At 52.5% G+C, this 22,528-nt stretch overlaps 8 protein-coding genes across 8 annotated transcripts; 2 read left to right on the forward strand and 6 right to left on the reverse strand.

The window, feature by feature from the left end:
• Positions 1 to 1,463: 1,463 nt before the first annotated feature.
• Positions 1,464 to 2,631, forward strand: N7458_008767 (IPI1/TEX10 family protein; the record flags this gene model as incomplete). Its single annotated transcript, XM_056912149.1, has 3 exons — positions 1,464 to 1,511; positions 1,564 to 1,636; positions 1,721 to 2,631. The coding sequence occupies 3 exons, from the start codon at positions 1,464 to 1,466 to the stop codon at positions 2,629 to 2,631; spliced, it is 1,032 nt and encodes a 343-aa protein (XP_056760998.1).
• A 485-nt stretch (positions 2,632 to 3,116) lies between these two features.
• On the reverse strand, positions 3,117 to 4,925 carry N7458_008768 (nucleobase cation symporter-1 family protein; the record flags this gene model as incomplete). Its single annotated transcript, XM_056912150.1, has 3 exons — positions 3,117 to 4,013; positions 4,081 to 4,721; positions 4,790 to 4,925. The coding sequence occupies 3 exons, from the start codon at positions 4,923 to 4,925 to the stop codon at positions 3,117 to 3,119; spliced, it is 1,674 nt and encodes a 557-aa protein (XP_056760999.1).
• Positions 4,926 to 5,551: 626 nt separating this feature from the next.
• On the reverse strand, positions 5,552 to 6,394 carry N7458_008769 (uncharacterized protein; the record flags this gene model as incomplete). Its single annotated transcript, XM_056912151.1, has 1 exon — positions 5,552 to 6,394. The coding sequence occupies one exon, from the start codon at positions 6,392 to 6,394 to the stop codon at positions 5,552 to 5,554; it is 843 nt and encodes a 280-aa protein (XP_056761000.1).
• Positions 6,395 to 7,998: 1,604 nt separating this feature from the next.
• N7458_008770 (putative G1/S-specific cyclin Pcl5) lies at positions 7,999 to 10,129 on the reverse strand (the record flags this gene model as incomplete). The annotated part of the gene is made up of 2 exons (XM_056912152.1): positions 7,999 to 9,608; positions 9,706 to 10,129. 2 exons carry the CDS (start codon positions 10,127 to 10,129, stop codon positions 7,999 to 8,001), a joined length of 2,034 nt encoding a protein of 677 aa, XP_056761001.1.
• A 3,224-nt stretch (positions 10,130 to 13,353) lies between these two features.
• Positions 13,354 to 15,040, reverse strand: N7458_008771 (putative aminotransferase; the record flags this gene model as incomplete). The annotated part of the gene is made up of 7 exons (XM_056912153.1): positions 13,354 to 13,409; positions 13,551 to 14,058; positions 14,137 to 14,214; positions 14,280 to 14,600; positions 14,668 to 14,797; positions 14,855 to 14,888; positions 14,959 to 15,040. The coding sequence occupies 7 exons, from the start codon at positions 15,038 to 15,040 to the stop codon at positions 13,354 to 13,356; spliced, it is 1,209 nt and encodes a 402-aa protein (XP_056761002.1).
• Positions 15,041 to 15,697: 657 nt separating this feature from the next.
• Positions 15,698 to 16,392, reverse strand: N7458_008772 (uncharacterized protein; the record flags this gene model as incomplete). Its single annotated transcript, XM_056912154.1, has 3 exons — positions 15,698 to 15,799; positions 15,862 to 16,320; positions 16,375 to 16,392. 3 exons carry the CDS (start codon positions 16,390 to 16,392, stop codon positions 15,698 to 15,700), a joined length of 579 nt encoding a protein of 192 aa, XP_056761003.1.
• Positions 16,393 to 17,085: 693 nt separating this feature from the next.
• On the reverse strand, positions 17,086 to 19,977 carry N7458_008773 (uncharacterized protein; the record flags this gene model as incomplete). Its single annotated transcript, XM_056912155.1, has 1 exon — positions 17,086 to 19,977. The coding sequence occupies one exon, from the start codon at positions 19,975 to 19,977 to the stop codon at positions 17,086 to 17,088; it is 2,892 nt and encodes a 963-aa protein (XP_056761004.1).
• A 950-nt stretch (positions 19,978 to 20,927) lies between these two features.
• On the forward strand, positions 20,928 to 21,240 carry N7458_008774 (uncharacterized protein; the record flags this gene model as incomplete). The annotated part of the gene is made up of 2 exons (XM_056912156.1): positions 20,928 to 21,046; positions 21,138 to 21,240. The coding sequence occupies 2 exons, from the start codon at positions 20,928 to 20,930 to the stop codon at positions 21,238 to 21,240; spliced, it is 222 nt and encodes a 73-aa protein (XP_056761005.1).
• Positions 21,241 to 22,528: the final 1,288 nt, after the last annotated feature.

Here is a 22,528-nt window from a genome sequence, read left to right on the forward strand (position 1 = left end):
GTCCTTGCCCCTTGCCCCTTGCCCCTACTATGTCTCCTAACATTGATTTCTTGTCAGATACATCCTTTACATCTTGTGCGATCAATTAGCGGAACTCATTCAAGTTTGATTTGAGAAATATTGTCAAATCTGCACAAAGAGCAACAGCATGTCTGGCGCCGCGGTAGGATACCCTCCTCCGTCACTCTATCAATCGATTATTAACTTCTTGCCTCAGTATGATAGTGCCAGCACGGACGGCAAGTCTTAATTACTCTTCACTGACCCAGTTCGCAATGAAACCCGCTAACTTCTCCTAGAGGTCTCGGAACCCATAATCGTCGACGTAAGCAAACCAGACAGCTACACCAGCCGCGCGAAAGAATCCGCAAGTAGCCCCCGCCAAAGAATCGCAGACACATTAGAACCGGGTACGTATCTCAGCTCTTACGGTGCCGTGGATATATACTTGTATTCAGGGACGTAAAACCATCTGCTTCCCCTTTCTATACCTGCTTTTGGTCATTCTATGCAGTACGTGGAATTGAAAACTAAGCCGTCCATCTTTTCTTGCAGGGGACACGAAAGCTACCACTCGTCGATTGTCAGATACACCCACCGGTATGCGAGATCAATTCACGAAACCGAGTCATGAACCAGCAGACAAGGGAAAGTCCATGTTGGATTCTGCACATGAGATGGTGGCTAAGGCGTTGGGTGGGGGCTCGCGGGGTGAGTGGTTGGCAATACTGTCGATGGTGTGTGATTAGATATCTGAGCTGATAATTACGCAGGTACTAGTTAAGTGAGATGGCCATATGAGGGTAGAAAGCTCAGGATTGAATTTAGGCCGGTTTTCACCCGCCTTGCAATGTGAAGGACTTCGATAACACTTGAGTCTTAGAATTAGGATAAACTCGGACTGTCGATATGAGTAATTTTAGTAGCAATATATACTGACAGCTAAGTTATTTCTATTATTCCTATCATAGTACGCCACGTTGCTGGAGAAACGTGAGCCTTGAGCAGAGTTGTTTGAGCGTGTAACAATGTACAACGCATAATGCAGCTCCCTCCCGAATTCGTCAAGGACCACTGCTAGAATACCTAAGATTGAGACTGTAGCAGATAATTTAGAGCTTGAATATCCCAATTTTTGCATTTTATAGGTGAATATCATACTAAATTTCCCTTCGTGTCCCTCATGTACTTTGCTAATTTCAAGCTTAACCCTAGGAAAACTTAAAAGGTCAAGACTGCACTTCTTGAGTAGAATAAAAATTTATTTATCCACCAATTCTCGCAGGTTTAAAGAAACTACTTTTCTGTAGTTAAGAACACTTTAATAATCTTTGACTAGAGTTTTGTACTTCCCATTTTGGCTTAGTCCTGCCTGAGGCTGTTATCAGTATCACGTGGGATAGGCCGCCCAAAAAAAAGTCACTACGACAGCTTTCTCCAAATTCCAAACTGCAGCAGCAATCATGGGTTCCAGCGCCAAGCGAAAGAAGGAGAAGCAAAAGGACTTCCAAGTAAGATCGAATGATTGGCAATCTCAAATATATGACAAGCTAATTCCTGCAGAAACCCAAACTCAAGGTCGGCAAGGCCAAGGCAAAGCCGGAGAACTTTACAGACACCAGTTTCAAAGCAAAAGGTACGCAGTCGCTTTGTTTCCTGGGATATTAGGCTCTCGGCTCTATAAACCAGTGTTCATTTTCATGCGCTAATCTTTACCCAGCGATCGTTCTTAACCAACAATCCCTTCATGTCGCCGCACCGACCTCCAGCAGCCAATTCTCCCATCATCTCTCCCTCCTCTCCTCCAAGTCCGACAGCCAACGGCGCGATTCTCTCGCTCACCTAACCACCTCAATCGCCTCGCGACCGGTCAATTCCCCTCTCCCACAGCCAGTCAGCGTCATGCTCTCATCTTTGCTCCCGCTCATCCTCGACGCAAACAATAATGTCCGCACTGCACTCCTCAAGCTCCTGAAAACACTACCGCCCAGCGATGTACAGGACCACGTTGCGCAATTACTTCCCTATGTCCGTGCAGGAATGACCCATCTAGCAGCAGACATTCGTGTCTCTGCTGTCGAGATTCTCTCATGGATGGTTGATGCGGCTGGTGAAGCAGTGGTTTCCTGCGCGGGTGGGTGGATCAAGACGTTCAACTGTTTTCTGTCGGTGTTGGGCTGGCACACGGAAGAGTCGGCCCGCTGGTCGTCTAACCGGGCTTCATTCGGAAAGTCTGGGAGCCGGGGCCGGCCTATGGTGAAAGTATTGGGTGCATTGGCGGAGTTCCTGGAAGCAGGAATCGGTGCGCCAGGTGCTCCGGTCGATGATGAGCAGCACGAGGGCCCGTCATCCTTAGCATGGCCATTCCCGCTGTGCCAGACAAGTCAACACATGATTTCCGAGTCTGCTGCGCCATATGCCTATTTGAATCTATTTGGACAGCCTCGCGACGAGGAGGGCGAGATGTACGAGACCCGCGAAGATCGGTACAGGGTCTTCTCGACACGGTTCTTATCCGCCGTTGAACGCGGTCTGAAGAGTGCGAGGGAAGAAGGTGGCGAACTTGGTCGCGCGTCTTCCAGTGTCAGCAAGGTGTTGAAAGCGGCCTTGTCATATGGGGCTGGGCCTTGAAAGTGAATTTCTTACGATGATACGATCAGAACACAGCATTTTGTTGCCACTATCGAGAAGCTTCAAAACTACTCGTCTGCGAAAAGGACGCATTGCCTCTACCAGCGGGGTCCTGGGGCATTGTGACATGCTTCTTCTCATTGTTGAGAAGGTCTTCATCCTGCGCCCGAAGACTTCCATGCACCAATAGTCTCCCCTTTTCGGGATGGTAGACTTACTACAGACGGGAGGGGGTTCATACTCTTGACATCTCGGGGGGCTCCATCGCTCGGGTCTTGTCATCAAGGCTCACAGGCACGAAGTTGAGGGTTCATTCTCAGTCATTTTGGAGTCCTCAAGTCTGAACCAAAGAGTTCATGCATATAAAGCATAAATTCATGTACCACAAAGCGCTTCTGCACGGGTGCTCATACTAAAGCAAAACATTCCATGATATTCTTCCTGTTCGAGAAACAAGTAATCATTATAGCAAGCGACGCAGAGCCTTAAACAACCTTCTCCGACTCGGCTGGTATCTTTTCACCTCGAGAAGTCGCCGACATCTGCTCCGAGCCATCTGTCTCCACGCCTTCCACGACAACAGCTCTCTCATTATAAATCTCATCCGGAAGAATAGCCCGAGGAATCTGGGTCTCTTTCACCGGGAACAACCACGACAAGGCGAGATAAACCACTGCCGTAGCAGAGAAACCCAACAGCCATCCAAACTGATAAGGATGCACACCGGCCCCAACATCAATTTTCGAGTTCACAGCATTAATCAGACCAGGCAAACTGGGGACCACGCCCACAATAAACGAGACCAGCGCCCGCCAATTCACGCCCCAAATCGACTTGCCCGACAAGAACGGCACAGTACAAACATACCGATAAATCGGATTCAACGGCTGATACAGTGCAAGACAATCATACTTGCCGCGATTCACAACCCAAAAGTCAAACATCATAATCGCAGCAATAGGTCCCAAAAAAATCGCATACGCACTCATAAAACTTAAAAAGTTATCCGCTGACTCGAGAATCTTCCACGGCACCAGCGCCCACGATAACACGGCACATAGGATCTGGCCGCGGCGGATGTTCAGGACCTGCGGTGCCAGCGCGGTAAAGTCGTTTGCTGCGGAGAGGGAGTTGGCTGAGATATTCACGCCCAGCGAAGCGATGGCGAACGAAGCTGCACCGAAGAAGCGGCAGGCGCGGTTGGGCCAGTGGCTGATGAGTTCGTTGGGGTCCCAAGGGATGGTGGCGAGATTGTAGTGGGCTTGGCCGGCAGAAGACGCGGCAATGCCGATGAAGGAGATGAAGGTGAAGATGATGGGGAGCATGGGGATGTAGAGGAGTTGCCAACGGGGGTTGATGCGGGAGTATCGTGAGAAATCGGACTATCACAGAAGAAGTAAGTGTCTTGGTACGGGATCATATAGTTCGAGTGCGAGCGAGACTCCTTACCTGGTTCACGCTCAGAGTAGCGTAATTCCCCAGAACAGAGGTCATATTTGCCAAAAACAGCCAGCTATAATTCGACCCAGAGACCGTCGCCTTCTGCTGGGCAAAGATCCCACCACCGCCCTTTTCAGCGACAAACGCCCAAATCAGGATCGCAATCCAGGCAATCGGGACGAGAATCGATTTGACAGTAAACAACCAGCGCAGTTTATTCGGATGCATGCACAAGAAGGGGAACTGGAAGATCCAAAAGATCAAAAAAGCGACCATCCCATTGGTCGTGATACCCTGCGACGCAGGGATATCATTGTGAAGATCCAAGTAGCTAGGCCAAATAGCCCCGATCATAACACGGACCGAGTTCCCACCATTCACATTCTGGATGGCAAACCAGAACACGGCGAGAATGACTCGGGAAATGATGGCGATATACGAACCCCAGAACCCCCAGCTAGCGCGGGCGATCACGGGGAATGGGACATGGTAGATGGCGCCGACGGCACCGTTGGCAGAAATAACAAAGGATATAATGAAGAAGGAGATGGCGACGATGGCAATGGCCTCGCGGTAGGTTAGACCGACGGCGATGATACTGCTAGCAAACTGCCATGTTGCTGCATTGAAGGCGTCGGAGATCCAGTATGCTAGGGATGAGGATGTTAGAAGGAGATGGTTGTAACCCTTGATAGATCGGGCCAGGGTAAGTAAGTACCTATCAAATTCAGTACACCCCATTTTCTTCCTAATAAAGGAATCGGATCCAGATCGAGATTCGTCCATCGCGCATTACCCTCTGCAAAGACTGACTGGGTCTGGGAGACCCTCAGTCGAGGTCTTGACAAGCGCATGATGAAAGATGGATCGAGAGGGAGGTGCTATTGAAGAGGCGAGGTAGAAGTAGCGGAATAAGCAAGCATGGAGTTTTGTGTCACCAATGCAGCGCAGGGTGACAAAAGAAAAAGGGAATAAATGCAACCATGAGGGAAGATCAGCTCAGAAGTACCAAATCGCAGCAGACAAGTGCCAGCAAGTGGAAGTAGAATCCCGAATCTCTGGTCAAGTCGTCGAATCTCGTCCCAGTAATCTCTCGACTCTCGAAGGACGAGGGCTGATAAGCTGATAAGATGCTTGAGCTGATAAGCATCCGTGTCCTGATAAAGCCCAACTGGCGAATGACAAGCCATACTGCTGGCGTCCATCATGACAGAAATGGGGGCGATGAACACACTAACACAGACTAACTGTCAAAGCGCAACTTAAAGCTGGTGCATTCAGATTTAGCGAAGGTGGCAGGGTCCTCATAATCGTGATCCATCGTCCATAAGAATCGGAGGACGCCGTCGTTCATCAGACACCGGGTATCAGTTAACTATCTCCCGTCTTCACATGTGTATCTACTCCGTACAGCAGGATACACGGGACACAGCCGACAACTCACATAAAACAAAAACGAAGAGATTATCAGCAAAACAAATCACAGAGCACCGACTGCGGACTTCTCCCCGGGCAATCGCACATCCTCCCATCCACGCCCATCGCCCACACCAGCCACACTACCATGCCGTCGGACCCCCTTCCACTCAGTAACATTCATCCACCCAATCTGCTGCACGTCGCCAAAGCCCCCAATCCAGTATACCTGGGTGACCACCAGTCTAGCCCAGAAGCTCGCGTGCGGCGCAGCAGGTGCACCGGGTAACCAGTACTTCGCATCGGGATGTGACTGGAGGAAGCACTTCTCCAAGCTGGCGGCAGCAGCGCCCGATAGTTCGGGGAGGGTATCCAGGTATCCGAATAGAGTGAAGCGAGGCAGTGCGGCCGGACTGGGAGGGAGACCTGGATAAACGGCGCCCGCCTCGGAGAGATGGTCCCACCAGTCTATCTCCAAACTGAGGTTGGACCCGGCGCCGATATTCCTAAATGTTGTAGCGACGCGAAGCGCTAAGATGGTCGGGTCGCCGTTATCGCCGTGCGAGAGGTCCGCTGGTAAAACGCCGTCGCAGTCGGCGATATACTCGCGCAGGCCGATAGGCAAACCGGCGACCTCGGCGGGCGTGCGGGACGAGTCTGGGATGTGACTGGGGAAAGTGGTAGACATGACGCCGGATGGGGAGAGTGCCAGCAGACGGCGGGCCATCAGGGTAGAAGTGAACCATGACGGACGGGTGAAGCTATCCGCATCGATACTGTGGGGGTTGGTAGCATGGTCGGCGTAGTTCAAGACAACCTGGTCGTCGAGATGGGGAATGGCCGAGGCCGAGGTAAAAGTAGAAGAGCACAGGGCGAGAAGCCCAGTGGTAAAAGGTCGAAAGATCATTTTCAAGGCTGGGTATATCCAACAGCTCTAAACAAGGCTGATCAGGCGTCTTGCAAGAGTGCCAAAGAGTCGGAGTGTTCCGTGTAGAGGGTTAAGAAGTAAAGTGGACGAAGAGGGGAAAGTGCGGAGAAAATGGCGGACCGGCAGTTGCATGCATCATCTGATCTTATCTGATGGTCCGATGGCCTCTCTGGTGGTCCGCAAGCTTTTCATCTGATCACACTTTATGCTCCTACACTTTACCACTTTGATCGTGAATTGGGTTTTGGGGGGATACAGCTAGACTACTAGTGCCTCGTGGTGTAGTTTAAAGGAATGTCCAAGTCCGCACGTCATAGATGTGCGTGCAACTCTTTCGGTAGGTTGAGGACTCACACAAGCTAGAATAATAGATAGACGCGATGCATGATGTTTTAATACTGGAGCACGCCTGTATTTCTAACCCTAATTAATGCTCTCAGCTGTAAATTATAGTGTTGTCTGGTATTATCCAACGAAGCTGGAAGGCATGTCAGTCCATCTCTGCACTCCGTACACTATTCCCACATGACCAGCCGAATCTTCTCCTACCGATATTCGGCAGTCCTAATTCTAGGCTTCGACACCAGAAATAAAAGCGCCTTCTGCAGATGTATCATCTATCCAAAAACTATCCATAGAACCGAGCTTAAGCTCGGAGATCCCGAAGCTAGCTCATCTCCAAAGATGCGGAGAAGACCCGTGCCACCGCCACCGCCACCGCCACAACCGACACCTGCGCCACCCGGTGCCGCCGAAACCGGACGTGGGCGCAAATCGGAGCGCGTGAGGCACGAGTCTATGACAGGCTACAACCGAGAGGCACAGCCCAAGCCAAGCCAAGCCGCACTGTAAGCGCTGGTAGCAGCCTACGAATCTACCCGCATTACGAGAAAGAGAAAGAAAAAAGGACCAAGATCTTCCGATCAAGTAAATGTACGATTGGCTATCCGTAGATGCGAACCTTTCCGCCCAGACGCCGAATCCCCCGATGATGCCCACATGGTGCCATGCAACCGACAGCGCCAAGTAGATGGTATAGGACACACGAGTGCAGCCTCTGCACTGTGCTCCATCCGAAGAAACAGCGGGATGTCAAGGTAGATAGGTGATGTGGTAGGTAGGAGGTAGTAGGAGCCCCAGAAGTAATAGGGTGTGTGTAATAGAGGTAGTAGCGACAGAGAAAAAAAGAGTAACGAACCGTCCCATGCCCACCACACTCCGTGCAACGAAACAAAAAAAAAGAGAAAAGAAACGCAGAGGAAAGAGGATGACGAGGGCAAGGAACCACGTGCATCGTACACTTGCAAGACCATTTTTGGTGGTAGCTTGCGCGACGACTGAGCTTTAGAACCCGGATTGAGTAAAAAAACGGGCGAGTGTATATACAATAGGAGGTCAACCCGGGACTCAGTCGTCAAAAGGAGAGAGAGGGAGGGGGTAAGGATAGGATAGTAGGGGAAAACGGGGGAGGGGAATCATCCGAAAAAACCACGAGGCTTTTGGCGAAACAATCAAGAAGAAAAAAGACGGGCTTTTTCTAATCCTCAAAAACAAAAGGAAAATCCAGAATCACCAGTCCCGTTTTAGTTCAGATAGTCTGCGCGGATGCTCGGGTTGAGCGCAACCTTGCGCACCTCGCTGCCACAGCAGGCCCGTTTCATGCCAGCAGGACCTGAAACCGAGGATCCGCCCGAAACCAGGAACGAGTTGGCCAACTGCCCATCGGGGAGAACAGACGCAGGAACGCCAGAGGCGCCCGCATCGATCAAATGGCGAACGTGGTTCTGGAGAAGCAGATCGTCGGAGCCAGTACGACCGCGCTTGCGACACTGGCGACGCTCAGGAGTAGCACCCGACAACTCGCAGAGGCTCTGGGCAGCTTCGCTCAGGCTAGAGTCCAGAGCAAAAGTGGACAAGTCCGGCGCAGAGCCCATCGCAGCTGGGTAGTTGGGAGAACTGTAGAGGTCGGCCAGGGAGGACTCGTCGATTGGGGAGGCAATCGCCAGAGTCTTGCGACTCTCCTTGAGAGAGTTGTTGGTGCAACGCAAGGTGGCCGTCACGGCCAGGCGAGAGGGAGCTGGGGCACCGGCACCCGAGGCGCTGGACGAGACCGACGAGGATCGCGAAGAACGCGACGACAAAGTCGACACATCCGACACCATCGAGTCGGGAGACGAGGCCGACGAGGCCGACGAGGTCGAGCGAGCCAGAGAAGACCGACGGACCGCGGCCGGATAACCATCATACGACGGAGCCCGAGGACAGAATGAGAGCGGCGGGCGCTGATCAAGAGTCGAGCGCGCCATTCCCAAATTCTGGGCCTGAGACATCGCAGTACCAATAGACGGACGGCGGGGGCCACATGCTGTGACACTCGCAGCAGGAGTGCACGCAACATGCGACTGAGGGGTCATCTGGGGCGTGGGAAGCATCTGAGGGCGGGTCATCGTCGGCATTGGCAGGTGTGCGTACTCCAGCCGAGGCGTAGGCTCCATCGTCCGGGACAGGCTGCGCGGGCAAGTGGGAGTCTGTTCACACGACAAGGAGCGAATCGACTCGATGCTCGGAGCACTGCGGGGCGAGGGAGAGTCCGCCAGACCCAGGTCCATACTACCCATCGAGACGGGAGTCATCGGCTCGAGATCGAGAGACTCGAGGTCGGGAGTGAGACGAGGCAGGACGGTGCGCCAGCACTGTCCCTCACTGACTGGGAGGCCACCAGCACCGGGGGTCAACTTCAACACGAGGTCGGTCCAGCGCTGGAAGGTAGCTTCCGAGATGTGCAGGCGCCATCCGACCGCCTCGAGGAACATCAACTCATTCTGGTTGATCTCCAACGTGTTCAGACCCGAGATCTTGCTCCACGCGCGGGCGGAGTAGTTGCGATCTTGGAGATACTTGGAGGCGAGGATGAGGGCGGCCAAGAACATGCGCCGACCACACTGCATCGCCCGCATACACGGCTGATTCCGAGGCTGCTCCTTGGTGAAGTCGTGCGAGGGCACATGGGCCTTAATCTTAATCAAATAATATAAAGCCACCTGCAGGGTGGAGTAGCTAGTACGTGAACGACGCAGCGTTTCCTGAATGAAGGTCCGCAGGGGCAGAACCCCCTTGGCACCCGTCGCGGCATCACTTCGGGATGCGGCAGCGGACAGTGGCCAGATGTTTTCAACGATTTGCGACGCCGTATCTTCACAAGACGAGAAGAAAAAGAAACCAATTTAGCCGGATGTGGGGACAAGGGGAAAAGAAGTGGTGAAAGGGGGGCTTCCGACAATCAGACTTACCGACGAGGTTATCGACGAAATTCACTTTCCGCTCGGACTGCCGGAGCAGACATGGCGGAGGCCGCGCCGCGGAACCGTTGGTCGCGACGCTGGTGCGCCGAGGATGCCTGCGCATCTCGGCCGGCACGGCGCCATCAAGCTGGGGAGCCGCAGCTCCCTTTGTAAAAGCACGAGGGCATGTGCCCACGGGTCTCCCCAGTGTCTCGCCCTCATTCTCCCAGATCACGTCGACGGGGTTTGTTGCGGTAGACGAGACCGAACTCTGTGAGACATCGAGCGAAAAGACCGAGGAGGACGAGGAGGAGGCGGAGGAGGCGAGGGAGGAAGGGTAAGGGTGCGCATGAGGCGCTTTCGAGCTTGGGTTCGAGATGTGTAAACCCAAGACGTCCATCCCCGACATATCCGGAAGCGTAGAGGGGTTCATAGAGACGACTGATCAAGCCAGTAAAGGGTGGCTCAGTCACCGCTCAAGAGATTTTTTTTTCTCGCGACCGAAAAGGGTTATAGTGAGGGATGATCCGATTTGGAACCGTAGTTTTGTCAAAGATACCGTGTAGCAGGGAACCGGGAACGAAGGCCGAAGAGACAGAAGCCGTCTTTTTGCGGGAGGCGACGGCAAAGCCTTTTAGAAGGTGCAGATCGCCAGGTTGACGAGAAGATATTAAATAAAAAAGGGAAGAGACCACCGAGACGCGGCTGACTTGTTGACAGTCCGCGACGAGGTGGCGGAAAAGTGGTTTGTGTTGGTGGTGGGGTGGGGAGGTGAGTGAAGTTGTTTAAGACGGTTGGAAAAGAGTCACGTCCGGAAGCAGGAACAGGTGTCAGGGAGGATATCAAGGTAGAAGAACAAAGGACAAGGGGGGGAATCAAAGGAGGCAAAAAAAAAAAAAGGAAGAATACGAGTCAAACGGCTAGAGGTGAAGCAGTAGAGGTTGTAGAACAAAGAGTCACAGGCGAACCGATCGCGGTGTTGCGGCTATAATCCTGTGGCAAAGCTGGGGGGATGACTCGGAAAATCCAGAGATTTAGAGGCAGACGGGACCAGCGATGACGGAAACAAGATCGATAGCGGCAACACGGGCGATCGGGTGGGAAGAGGCAGTATACATTTTGATATTGAGGCTCGAAGGGAGAAGGGTTCAGGGCAGAGATGTCAAGGCACCTAAGCGTCCATGAACAGGCAGTCGAGGGATCGTGACTGCTTCAGGACTTAGGGACCAGGCAGGCGGGATGGGGGCGAGAACTGGGCTTGGGCGGGTTAGGCGTTAGGCGGCAGTTCAGAGAAGGAGCAGAGAGAGAGAGAGAGAGAAAGAGAGTCAGAGGAAAGGGAGGCGAAGTGAAAGTCGAAATCGGGAGGTCAGGGAAAGGAGAAAAGAGTCAGGAGGGCGAATGGAGGTTTTTTTTAGGCGTTCACCACTTGGGTATGACTCGACTCTTTTGGGGGGGGGGAAGGGAGGAGAAGAGTGGATGTGGATGTGGATGTGGATGTGGATGTGGTTCCGAAGTTGACTAAGAGGGGGGGGGGGGGGGGAAAAGACAGCAGGCAGAGAGAGAGAGAGAGAGAGAGAGGAGAGGCGAAAGTTGGGAAGAGGGAAAGGTTGGAAAAGTGGAGACGATGGGCCGAGAGACTCCCAGTCAGGTACTTTGCCGGAGAGGACGAGAAGGACCAAGAGTCACGCCGTGTGGCAAAGCAACCAGGTGGCGGGTTCGGGTGCAGACTCTGCGATGGGCCGGATGCAGCCGGGTGACTCAGACGAGCGTCCACCAGTAACTAGTGACCGTAACTCGTTCCTCCTCAGAGAGAAAACAGCGAGAAGAGTATCCGAATTCCCGGTATCACGATGAGACCTTATACCATCTATTATCATCACAGTATCTCCAAGATAGATCTGATAGACGATGAGGATGCTTGTCCTCCGTACTCCGTACTTTGGCGAGGATCCTAAAGTACCCGATCCCGAGTGGACGTGGGTACTCATCTGGTCCTCGCCTGATTGGCCAGCCCCTCTCCCGCTTGAGTCATAACTCGTCCCCCCGCCAGGGCTGTGAATAAAGGTGAATAAAATTGATAACCATGAATCATAAGAATGGATTCCATGCGGCCGCCTCCACCCCCTCGGCCTAGCCTTGCCACGCTGTTCTCTCGTCCCCCTCCCCCCGGCCAATCCACGCCCGATCGTTCTTCATTTGCCCCCACGGACCCTCCGATTATCTTCTCTTTCATTGGTTCTGGACGCTGGACGATTGCCTGGCCAGTGGCCCATCTGGCCAGTTGGGCTTCTATTCCAAGCCATCACTGCCCAGTTGCAAGATGGCTTAGGCCCTGCCCTCCGATCGGCACTCGCACTGCGAGTCACTCTGCCACCGAGGTCTGATCAACTTTGAGCGCAGCCACAGAGAGGAAATAATTATAGCCGTCCAGTGCCCGGTACGGAGTATACATAGACCGAAAGGAAAGAACCAGCGGAGAGAGGTTGGGGAGACAGGCAGACCTGCAGACAGGACCTGAACTAACTAGTTACTCAGAACCTACTGTAGAGTACATAGTCAACGCCAGGTGTAAACTGCCGCGATCGCAGGGTGGAGAAACTACGGAGTACTAAGCTCCCTGCTCCAGAGTCCATAGTCCATACACTCGATATACTCCATCTGCTCCATGACCCATCCACTCCAGCCTTCTCTTCCCAAACAGTCCTAGTTCATGGGAAAGAGTATCATAGACTGGAGGTAGGGCTATGCCAGCCATAAGTTTGTACGAACCAGACCCTGGCCAATACCCTGACCAATACCCAGTATCCTCGACAAACCAAATGTGATGAATAATCTATATCCCTGTCTCTTAATTTATCCTCGGGGCGCTTATGTTATTCTTAGCAACCAGCTGGAAGAAAAAAGACAAAAGGTGCACAGATGCGCCAGCTGAAATCACCTCGTATTCCACCAAACGCCCGGCTCGGATTCTATGACCGGCAGGAAGCTTAATGTGATGATTGATGATGCTGACAATCAGAAATAAGAATCAGACCAGAAAGTATGATTTGCCCTCTTAAGGAAAATCGCTAAACCGACACCCCGAAATTGCGATGATCGTTGAGCCTCGAGGGGGTTAGGGGTATAGTAGAGTTCCATAAGTTTAATCGTATTAGTTATACATACAGGATAAAAGGCCTTTCAAACGAATAAAGTATTGGAGCATACTGAGATGGACATGGTTCTTGGTCTCTAGATTCAGACCTTTGAATTGTCACTGTTCTAGAAGATAGATAGTAAAACAATTACAGCGCAACGCTAGATTGGAAATTGGGGGGGGGGGGAACGTTCTAGCAATTCTCCCTCATTAGAAATCTGATCTCATCAACTTTGTTTTCCTATCTACACAACGGGAAATAATATCATATCTCCATGAAATCGACAAGCCAAATGACGAGATCGGCAAAACGCCGGCATCGGCTCACCCCCCACACCTCAAGTCACGAGGCCACTCCAACAAGTACATACTCTCGGTAAGATAGAACACCATGGAACTCGTCTCTATCAAAGAACCTAATCAATAATATCATCAGATCCTCTTTCCATAGCCATCCAATACTGTATGACTCATTCCCCCTCTCCCAAGTGCCACATACTGAACCCCCCTCCATGATCATTCTACAACTCTGCCAGAGCCTCCTGGAGAACGGTCACTAGCCCCGCCACCTCCGCCTCTGTTGCCTATTAGCGGCCCCATTCATCAAGATCACCCAATCCACAAGATGCGCGTAGCATGCCTGAGCCTCATGCCAAGACCCATGCCCGCCATAGTCATACAACAATCAAGGAACAGGCAAGAGAATCATCTGACTTACCAGTATTATAATGCAAAAGACTCACTCGCACCACCCCATCGTCCACATCATCCAATCCACACACATCCTTCAACAACCGATGACTATACATATGCCCACTGCGAAACCCATACGCAGACCGCGCCTCAACCGCCTCAACCAACGTCTGACTCTTCACCCCTCGCACAACAAAACTAATCACCGGCACCCGTAGCTCCTGCCTAGCCGACGGTTCTCCGATGATCGTGACCCGGTCATCCGCCGCCAGGAACTGTAACAAGATCCCCTGCAGCCGCTCCTCATGCGCAACCATGCCCTCCCACGTTGCACCAGGATCAGCGCCAAAGTACGCCACGACGGCAGGAATGCTCTGGGTAAGCTCGTAGTTGGCCGAGGACAGGTTGAGTTTCAAGTCTAGCGTGTCGGTGGGTTTGAAAAAGTGTGCTAGCGAGTCGATTTGGTCGTGGATACGCGACGAGGCGTATAGTTGTGCCAAGTGGGGGCCGTACACCTTGTACCACGAGAATGCCTGCCAAGCCGTGAGTAAAAAGAGCCTCATGATGGGTGGAGTATGAGTCAGGTCGTGTCTGAGGCGGGTGAGACTTACGTAGAAATCTACGCCGAGGGCGTGGACGTCGACTTGGCGGTGCGGTGCGAGAGCGACACCGTCGACGCAGAGGAGTGCCTAGTTGAAGAAGGTCATGCGTTAGTGAAGAAGTCTTCCAGGGTAGATGCCAGGGATATACTGACTCGGGGATGAGCATGGACGGCATCGGCAATCTCCCGAATAGGGCTGACAGTGCCTGTGATATTTGAAGCATGCGGGCAAGAAACCAATCTGGTCTTGTCTGTCAAGAGGGTCTTCAAATCGGCCACATCACAGGTAGGATTCTTGGGGTCGGATGATGCCCACCACTTCACGGTCAAACCGAGGCGTTCGGCGATGCGCACCCAGGGCGCACTGTTAGCCTCGTGGTTTAGCTTGGATATGATGAGCTCATCGCCAGGCTGGAACTGGAGTGCTGTGGAGAGGTTGTGTAACAGCTGAGTGGTGGAGACTCCAATGCTGATCTATGAAGTTTAAGATACGCGGTGCTTATACAGTATGCGCATGGGGGAAAGGGTGTAGATAGCGTACCTCTTCAGGCTGTGCATTGATAAAGCCCGCGGCAACTTTGTATGCATTTTCAAAGGTTGCAGTCGAAGTCTTGGATGTCTCGTACGTGGCACCAAGCTGGACATTGGTATTCAGCAAGTAGGAGCGAATACTACTCGATGTTAGTTACAGTCCACTCGATATATCTGATCTGGTCCAATAGACTCACGAGTCTGCAACGGTGCCAAGGACCTGACTTCCCCCTGGAGCATTATCAGTATAATAGTCGACGAAATCTTTTAACTTTATGTCTGCGGATGCTCTCCTAGGTACCTGCATTGTCCATGTAAATCTGCTCTCCTTGCAGAGCCGGAAAGGCCGCCCTCGCAGCAGCCACATCAACAGTAGACGCCATTCTTAAGATAGATCGGTTTCCAATATACTAATAGTCCTGAGAATAAGAGAATTGGTTCCAAGGTTGGAGGGAGTTGTAAAGTCGCATGGAAGAAGCCGATGTCACCTCCAAGGAGAGGGGTAGGTGGATCTCACTTGATACCGGATTTGTTCCGGTGGAGGTTCGTGCTTTATGCCTCGATTTCGCGTTGAATATGAAAGCGAACGCATAGCTAGGAAAAGGGGATCAGCTTGGATAGATCAACGGGTAACTGATGCTCTTCTCTTGTGAAAACTCAAATAGATAGATTGCCTGGACGTTTTGTATCACCTGTGTATGGGGCTCTTCCTTGCCAGTTGTAAGTTCGGGCGGAGCTCCGGGGAGCCTAGATGGAAATATATAGCACAAGCTGACTCCAACCCAATAATGTAGGCGATCCAGAAGCAATTCACATGTAGCGGTATAGAAGATGGAATGCAAATGAAAACCAAATCAACTCATAAATGCTACGAAAATCTTGCATCGACCGGGTATATGCCATAATAAGCTCAAGACAAGCAACACACAATAAAAACACAACCCGAAGAGCGCACCCACAAGACACCAAAGCATCAATCCACCATAGCCCCCCCCCCAAAAAGCAAATAGACTCAATGTGAAAAAATTGCAAGAATCTATTTACCGCGACGACCGAGCACCCCCAGCGCCAGGACCACCACCTCCATGCGCGGCATCATGCACCACACACAGAAGATACTTGCGATCCGGCACGACAACAATCTCATGTTTCCTCGTACGCATACGCAACAACTTAACTTCACCTTCCTCCTCCCGATCTCGACCCCCTGTCCATCCTGATCTTCTTCTCGCGGCGGGGTCGAACCCGTCCCATTCTCATAGCTCCCATACTCCCCATCCAATCCGCTCGAAGAATGGCCATTAGCACTGTTCTGCGAGGTAAGAGGTCGAGCCAGCGAGACGCCTAGTGCAGAAGCGCTGGAGACAAAATTGAAGATGTGGGCGGCTAGCGCCTCTGCCTGCGAGGGTTGATACGTGGTTGGTGTGGTGGAGGTTGGGGTGGCCGGGGACGAGTCGGAGGGCTGTGTTGTCTGGGTCTGGTCGGTGGTGGATGAGGCGGGTGGTGTAGTTCGAGAAGGAGTGTTCTCTTGAGCGGCGAGTTGCCCTGTGGTTTGGATGATGGAGCCGTCTTTGCGGGAGAGGATCAGGGTTGATTGTACTCCTGGGCGGGAGGTGAGGTGGGATAGGAGGGCAGTGACATGTTGGGGCACTTGCTGTGTGCGCTGCTTCTGAGGGTTAGTCCGGGGATATCATTGCAAGTTGGGTACTGGGCATACCTGTGGTGGGTTGGCCATGTTGGGCTGCGGGGAATGTTGAAGCTGTGAAGAGGCGGGCGTGGACGGTGGAGATGAGGAGTTACAGGGAGGTGTGCAATGATGAGGATTAGCAAGATATGGCGCAACTCGTAAACCCTGAATAATAGATGATTTTGTCCTTTTGTCCTTCTAGGCCTGCGCCGGGCAGTCAGGAGGAATCAATTAAGTTCGTAGGTTATCGAACAAAAGACGCACTCCGAGCCCAGCGGGAGCTCTCGACGACCCAAACAGAGATGACTAAGCGGATCACATGGGGTTCCAAGGTTGGGTGCCTTCTGGAAGGTTTCTGGTTTGGGATTTAAGATTTCTACATGCAAAAGTACCGTGAACTTTTGTTTTGCTCTTCTATTTCTACAGAAAATTCAAGAAGACTGTTTTTTCTTACGCCTATTGAGAAAAGGCCGAATGCTAGTGGGATGACAGACAGGCAGGAACTGGGAATAAATCAGATGAAAAAGAATCAATGACAAAATTGAGTAAAGAATGGTATCGTCGAAAAAGATGGTGAGCACGATTAAATCCCAAGAAAAGAGGATCAAAAGAAAGTAAAAGAAAAGCCACCAAAGATCGCCAAAGTTCCCAAGGATCGTATGATATCATAATCCAGAATTGAAAAAGAACGAACAAGAGGACCAACGAATGGACCTCAGCGAACATGAAAGAATAACCACATCAATGATTTCTCGCCATCCGGGCACCGCTCATACTCGACTTATCCGACATCCATCCCCCACCCTCGATATCCTCAATCATGCCATCCAACTGTCGCACATGAGGCCGACCCTCACGATACGACCCGGGTGTCTCAAAGCCACCATTCTCACTGCTATGCGAAGAGCTAACCCAGCTCTCCGGACGCGGTGTGAACCGACTCTGATACGTACTTGCATGACCTGGATGAGCAAAGCCAGGGGGTAGAGCAGAGTCACCCAGACCCTCGAAGGGATTCTTGACGCCGGCGTTGAGGGCGGCGAGCAGAGCTGCCTGGAGGATTTGGTTTTGGCGTTCGAGGTTGGCGACTCGGTCTTCGAGGTAGTGAGCCATCTGGGTGGCGTTTGGTTGAGTGCGCTGGGCGCTGTGTGAGTCATGAGAGCGATTTATAGATTGGGAGTAAGTAGACTGGGGAGACATAGGGCTCTTTTCCAGAGTGCGACTGCTGCGGCCATGGGGTGTTTGAGACCGGACTGAGTGAGGATAGCGAAGGTGGCCGTGGCTGGAACGTGTATCCAGTGTTTCGTAACCTCGGCGTAGCGGGTGAGCACGTCTGGGTTGCTTCTCGGCCATGCGATGAGACCGTGTGCTCTCGGTACCGGGACCAAAGCCCTCATCATCCGAGGACGGGAGTGGAGACTCGCAGCGACTCGGCTCAGAGGACTCGGGAATGCTCTCATGGCGCAGACTGCTATGAGAGCTGTTGCTTCGGGAGATCATAGAGGCCCTGTGGTGACCTGCAGCGAAGTGGGCGTCCATGCCCTTTGCATAATGCACAGTCGCGGGTATGGGAGCACTATAGTTGCGATTCCCATGAGGACGTTCAGGAAGGGGTTGTGTCGGGGGATCAGAGGGAAGTACTGCAGTAGGTGGTGGCGAAGGCAATCCGAAGGGAAGGTTGTTGCGATCCACGCGAGGATCAATTCGTAATGGTTGACGCGTAGCACGCTTTTCATGAACCTTTGCTGGAGTCATTTGTCCCAGAAGAGGAGAGTCGGCTAAGGGTGAGCCTTCAGGTTCATTGTGACCAGGACTTTCTGGCAAATCCTCCATCCGTGGAATACGGATGCTTGAAGCACGTCTCCGTGGCGTGTTCTGCTCCGGCGATGTTGATTTAGGACGTTCGGGAGTGTGAATGGATTTGACACTGTCATGGTCGGCTTCCAAATCTGCCTCGCCTACGTACCCAAGTGCAGTTGCTGGACGGGTATCTATAGGAGGATCACTGGGTTTGGTCTCGTCTGGCCCCGGCTCAGAAGGATCCTCCGCGATACGCGAAGGGTGCGAGGGTTGAATGTCTGGGACCTTGAGAGTAGAGCGAACGGTGCGAACAGTTGCATGAGCTTTGGCATCTGGAACAGCCGGGGGTGCATGCGCAGGTTCTGGGATCGATGGCAAAGGCCTCGTAGGTGCTGGAAGAGGGAAGGCCTGGAGGGTTCCCATAGCCAGCGACGGCGGTCGAGCCTTGGTCTTGAACTGTGTGGAAACCTTTGAATTGCTGATTTCAGCGGTAGCAGACTCTGTAGAGACTGCAGACGTTGCGGTAGCCCCAGAGCAGTGTCGCTCTCCTTCGTCTCGTGAGGTTCTCGAAGCGACATCCAATTGTTTCAATTTTGCGGACCTGGCATCTAAAGTCCCAGGAGACTCTGTGCTAGTCACTGACAGCGGATTAGGCGGCCGTTGGTATTGAGGCACCGACGAAATTCTCCATGCATTCTTGCTGGACATGCGTGGCGGTGCGACATCAGGGAAGAGCTTCAATGAGGGCTGTGAAGAAGGACTTCCACATGAGCTTGAAGTAGATTTGTCTGAAGCCTGGGTAGACTGCTCAGCAGGTTCAGCAGACTGGTCAGACTTCAAGTTACTCATTGCAGATGAACTGGAAGCTGCCGGTGTAGTCTCACTGACAGGCTTGACGCTGGGGCCTTGACTTGAAGGCTTGGTATCGGGGCCCACGATACGCATGTTTGAATTGCTTGCACAGGGTGGTTGTCGACCATGGTCATCCTGTGAGATACTTCCCTGGGTCCCAGCTGTGGACGTGGGTGGAGACGTTGGTCTATCACTGTCTGAGCGGGAATGTGAAGAGGAGCTTGCCAGAGGGAGTGCCGGTGACGATTGTGAGGCGCCATTCTGACCACTCCGAGACGCGACACCACTCGAAGATGGTGGTTGATATGGCGGGGGCGAGGCATCATCGAACTGCGTTGACAGCGACACAGCCACATCGACCATGGAGCCAAAATCGCTGAGATCCAGGGAGGCAAGACGGCGTTTGAAATCGAAAGGCCCTTTTTTGGTATCGTTCTCCAGCCATGGCTGTCCGATGGTCTCGACGTCCTGCTTCTTGGACTTGGAGAATGTCCTTTCCAGGCTGTTTTTCGAACTGATGCTGGTTTTGGCCGAATGGTTGCTTTTGGGCTTTGGAGCTGCAAGGAGGTAACCCTCCCTTTGGAGGGCCTCGATCTGGCGCTGGTTATCATCCACCTTGGATTTGGATGATGGATCCTTTTTCTGACGTTGAGTGAATTGCAAAAGGCGGCGATGTAGTGGTTTCACTTCCTTTGCCATTCCTGATTGGGTTCCCTTTAGCTCCATAGATTCAGTTACGACAGGCAACGCTGTAGTGCTATCCGGCGAGGTAGGTGTTTTTATGGAGGAAGGGCCCGGTGTAGGCGCATTTTGAGTGCTTTGAAAGAAGCGCACAAGGTCTGAAAGGTTCTCATTTCGAGATGGTCTCTCTGCCATCCCCGCTGAGCGAGCCTGTGGCCGTGGAGGCGACACCTGTGGCCGGGGAATTGCCGACCCTCTTGGCGGGGTCGAGCCCGCAGACCCAGAGACCGAAGAAGGCATACTGGATTGCCGGCGTTTGGACTTGGATGGGAGTGGATCGGGCCGGTAGGTTGGGACTATTGGACTTGGTGCAACGGCACTATCATGTGTTGTGTCCCAATGATGCATAGGGGCATCAATTGGTTGGTCTTCCAATCGATCCGTTCGTATTCATAAGGGGTCTTCCTTTGGTTGTTCGACTTTTGGGAAGCTTTGGTTTCAATGGCTCAACAGGAGTAGACACTGTGGCATGTTAGAAGGATCATCCTGACGGACATACTTTGACGACCAGCTCACCAATTCACAGAAAAAAGAGTCCATAAATAGCAGGCAACGGAGAAGATCCGGGGGGGGGGTATAAAGGCAAGGAACGAAAGCAGGGACGAATGGACAGGTCGTATTTACGAAGAGAAGCCAGTATGTACAGGGTGAACGGCGTGGCAGTCTTTGGAGCAAATGAGCACGGAAAAAAAAAGAGTGGAGTGGAAAACCAGCGGAGACGAGGCAACCAGAAGAAGAGAACACACACTGCCAAGTGGCAAGGAGGGAATCCCAGTTTTTAAGAGCATAGGCAGCTGGTCAGGAGTTGAGCTGTCGCATCAACCCTGGCCAGAGGGAGGGGGCAGCCAACGCAACGCTATCCTGGGTTCGTCGATCCAGATGCATGAAGATTGTAGATTGGGCCCGCCCTCAGCAAGCAGATAGCCTGGAAAGGGCACAGCTACGGCTGAAGCTAAAATGATTATTCGTTCCAGGACCGGGGGGAGAGGGAGGACAATGCATGGTTCACTGAAGGGGTTCGTTCTCGAGGAACCTTCGAGCCGAGCCCAGTTGTCTGGGAAGAACCTAACTGTATGGGCGGTCATGGCTCTACCACGACAAAAAAGTCCGACTCAAACCGAACTCATAACACACGCCGTTGGTTCGAGATTCTGATGGTGGATGGCGGCAACTCGACACCGATTTGCAATATGACACAGCAGCTGGTGGAGTTGGCAAACTATTTCGGCCTCGCCCGGGTTCCGGCGCCTCCAGCTGCAGGCGATAATTGGGCTCTGGCGGGTCTGGCGGAGACGGGAAAGATCAGATTGTACAGTAGCTCGAGGACTACTGCAGCACATCATTGCATTCTGATTGCCGTTCGAGTCCTTGTTGTGCACCCAGCTCACGCATGGCGACAGTCAGGTTGGCGCCCGCAGGAGGGCTGCACGACCAGAGGCCAAAAAGGAGGAGAAGCGTGCTGTTCCCCAGTTTTCCTCCTTCGTTACGCTGCGCAAGGGATAGACCTTTTTTCAGGATACCCAGTCAATCCAACCGACCCGACAAACTGGACGAGCTGGGCCCCGCGTCGAGGTGAGAAAGTCTAAACGACGTCAGGATGTGAGGTATCAGACTCCACTTTATCGGGGGGAGTGGACGCGGGCGCGGCGATCCAGTCGATCCTCAATTGAATCGTAGTTGATCCGAGCTCAGGTTCAGGGATCCCAGGGCCGGGAGCAGACAGAGACGATCACTGCAAAAGGAGTCGCAGCTGGGGACCGTTTGTGGAGGTTGAGTTTTGACAGAAGAGGATGAGGGGGAGAGGGAGGTTGCTGGTCAGCAATGATGAATGCAATGGATGTACAATACGGAGTACTTGGGAGACGATCGATCTATCATCTCTCGATTCTCGATTATCGACTTCCCCACCGCCCTTGCAGTCGATCCTGCTATTCCTGACATCAGATGGGACAGTAGTGTGCCTCTAGAGTGTGCCGCTAGTGGACTAAAAGAAGCACTGTTAGCAATGACCCATCTGTAGTTCCCGCCCTTCATGAGAGTCCCTCACTGTGGTCTCGCTTTTTATTCTCCGGACCTGCCGAAGTCCATCGTTTAGTCTGCAGGATCTGACAGTCTCATCTGCGTTGCTAGTCTCGGATCGTCTGCCGTTTTCTGCGATCGCAAACTGGAGCATACAGTAGAACGCCTCTCATGCGCCACAATCGAGCCAAAGGGGAGACGCGCATAACAAGGCAAACGGCGAGGAAATTATACAGCAAACATCGTAGAATCCTCCGAAAAGAAGGGCAATTCCAGAGACTACTCTTAGAGAGGTTCAGAGTTGAACATCTTCTACGGGAACACTGCCAATGTGGCAGTCAACCGGGTGGAAGTGGATATGGTAATAACCATTGATATTCGGATAATGTATGCTTTGCTGGTTGCAAGTCAATGCTTATGGGTACAAGATGAGATCTTAAACGTTCAATGATTCGTGAAAACGCCGGCGAATGCTGTGCAAAAGGGCCGAGAACCCTATCGACTCGATTTCATGACGAGTCCTGGGTAGATGAGCTCGGTCAATTCCATTCGCTGCCGAGGAAGCGAGAAAACAAAAACGGTTGGATCGTGTGATCGGGTGGTAATGTGACAGGGAGAGATCGTAGTGGAGATCATGGTGGAGATGGTGGACAGGAGAACCCGGAAGAGGGACCCGAAAAGAAACAAGGTTGAAGGCAAGCGAGGATCAAGGCTGGGTGAGGAATTTCATGGCGAGAAAGACGTGCCTGATCAATCGGGTGAGACACGGTGG

Source organism: Penicillium daleae (assembly GCF_028827525.1).
Source record: "Penicillium daleae strain IBT 16125 chromosome Unknown utg000008l_segment0_segment0, whole genome shotgun sequence".
Lineage (NCBI taxonomy): Eukaryota > Fungi > Ascomycota > Eurotiomycetes > Eurotiales > Aspergillaceae > Penicillium > Penicillium daleae.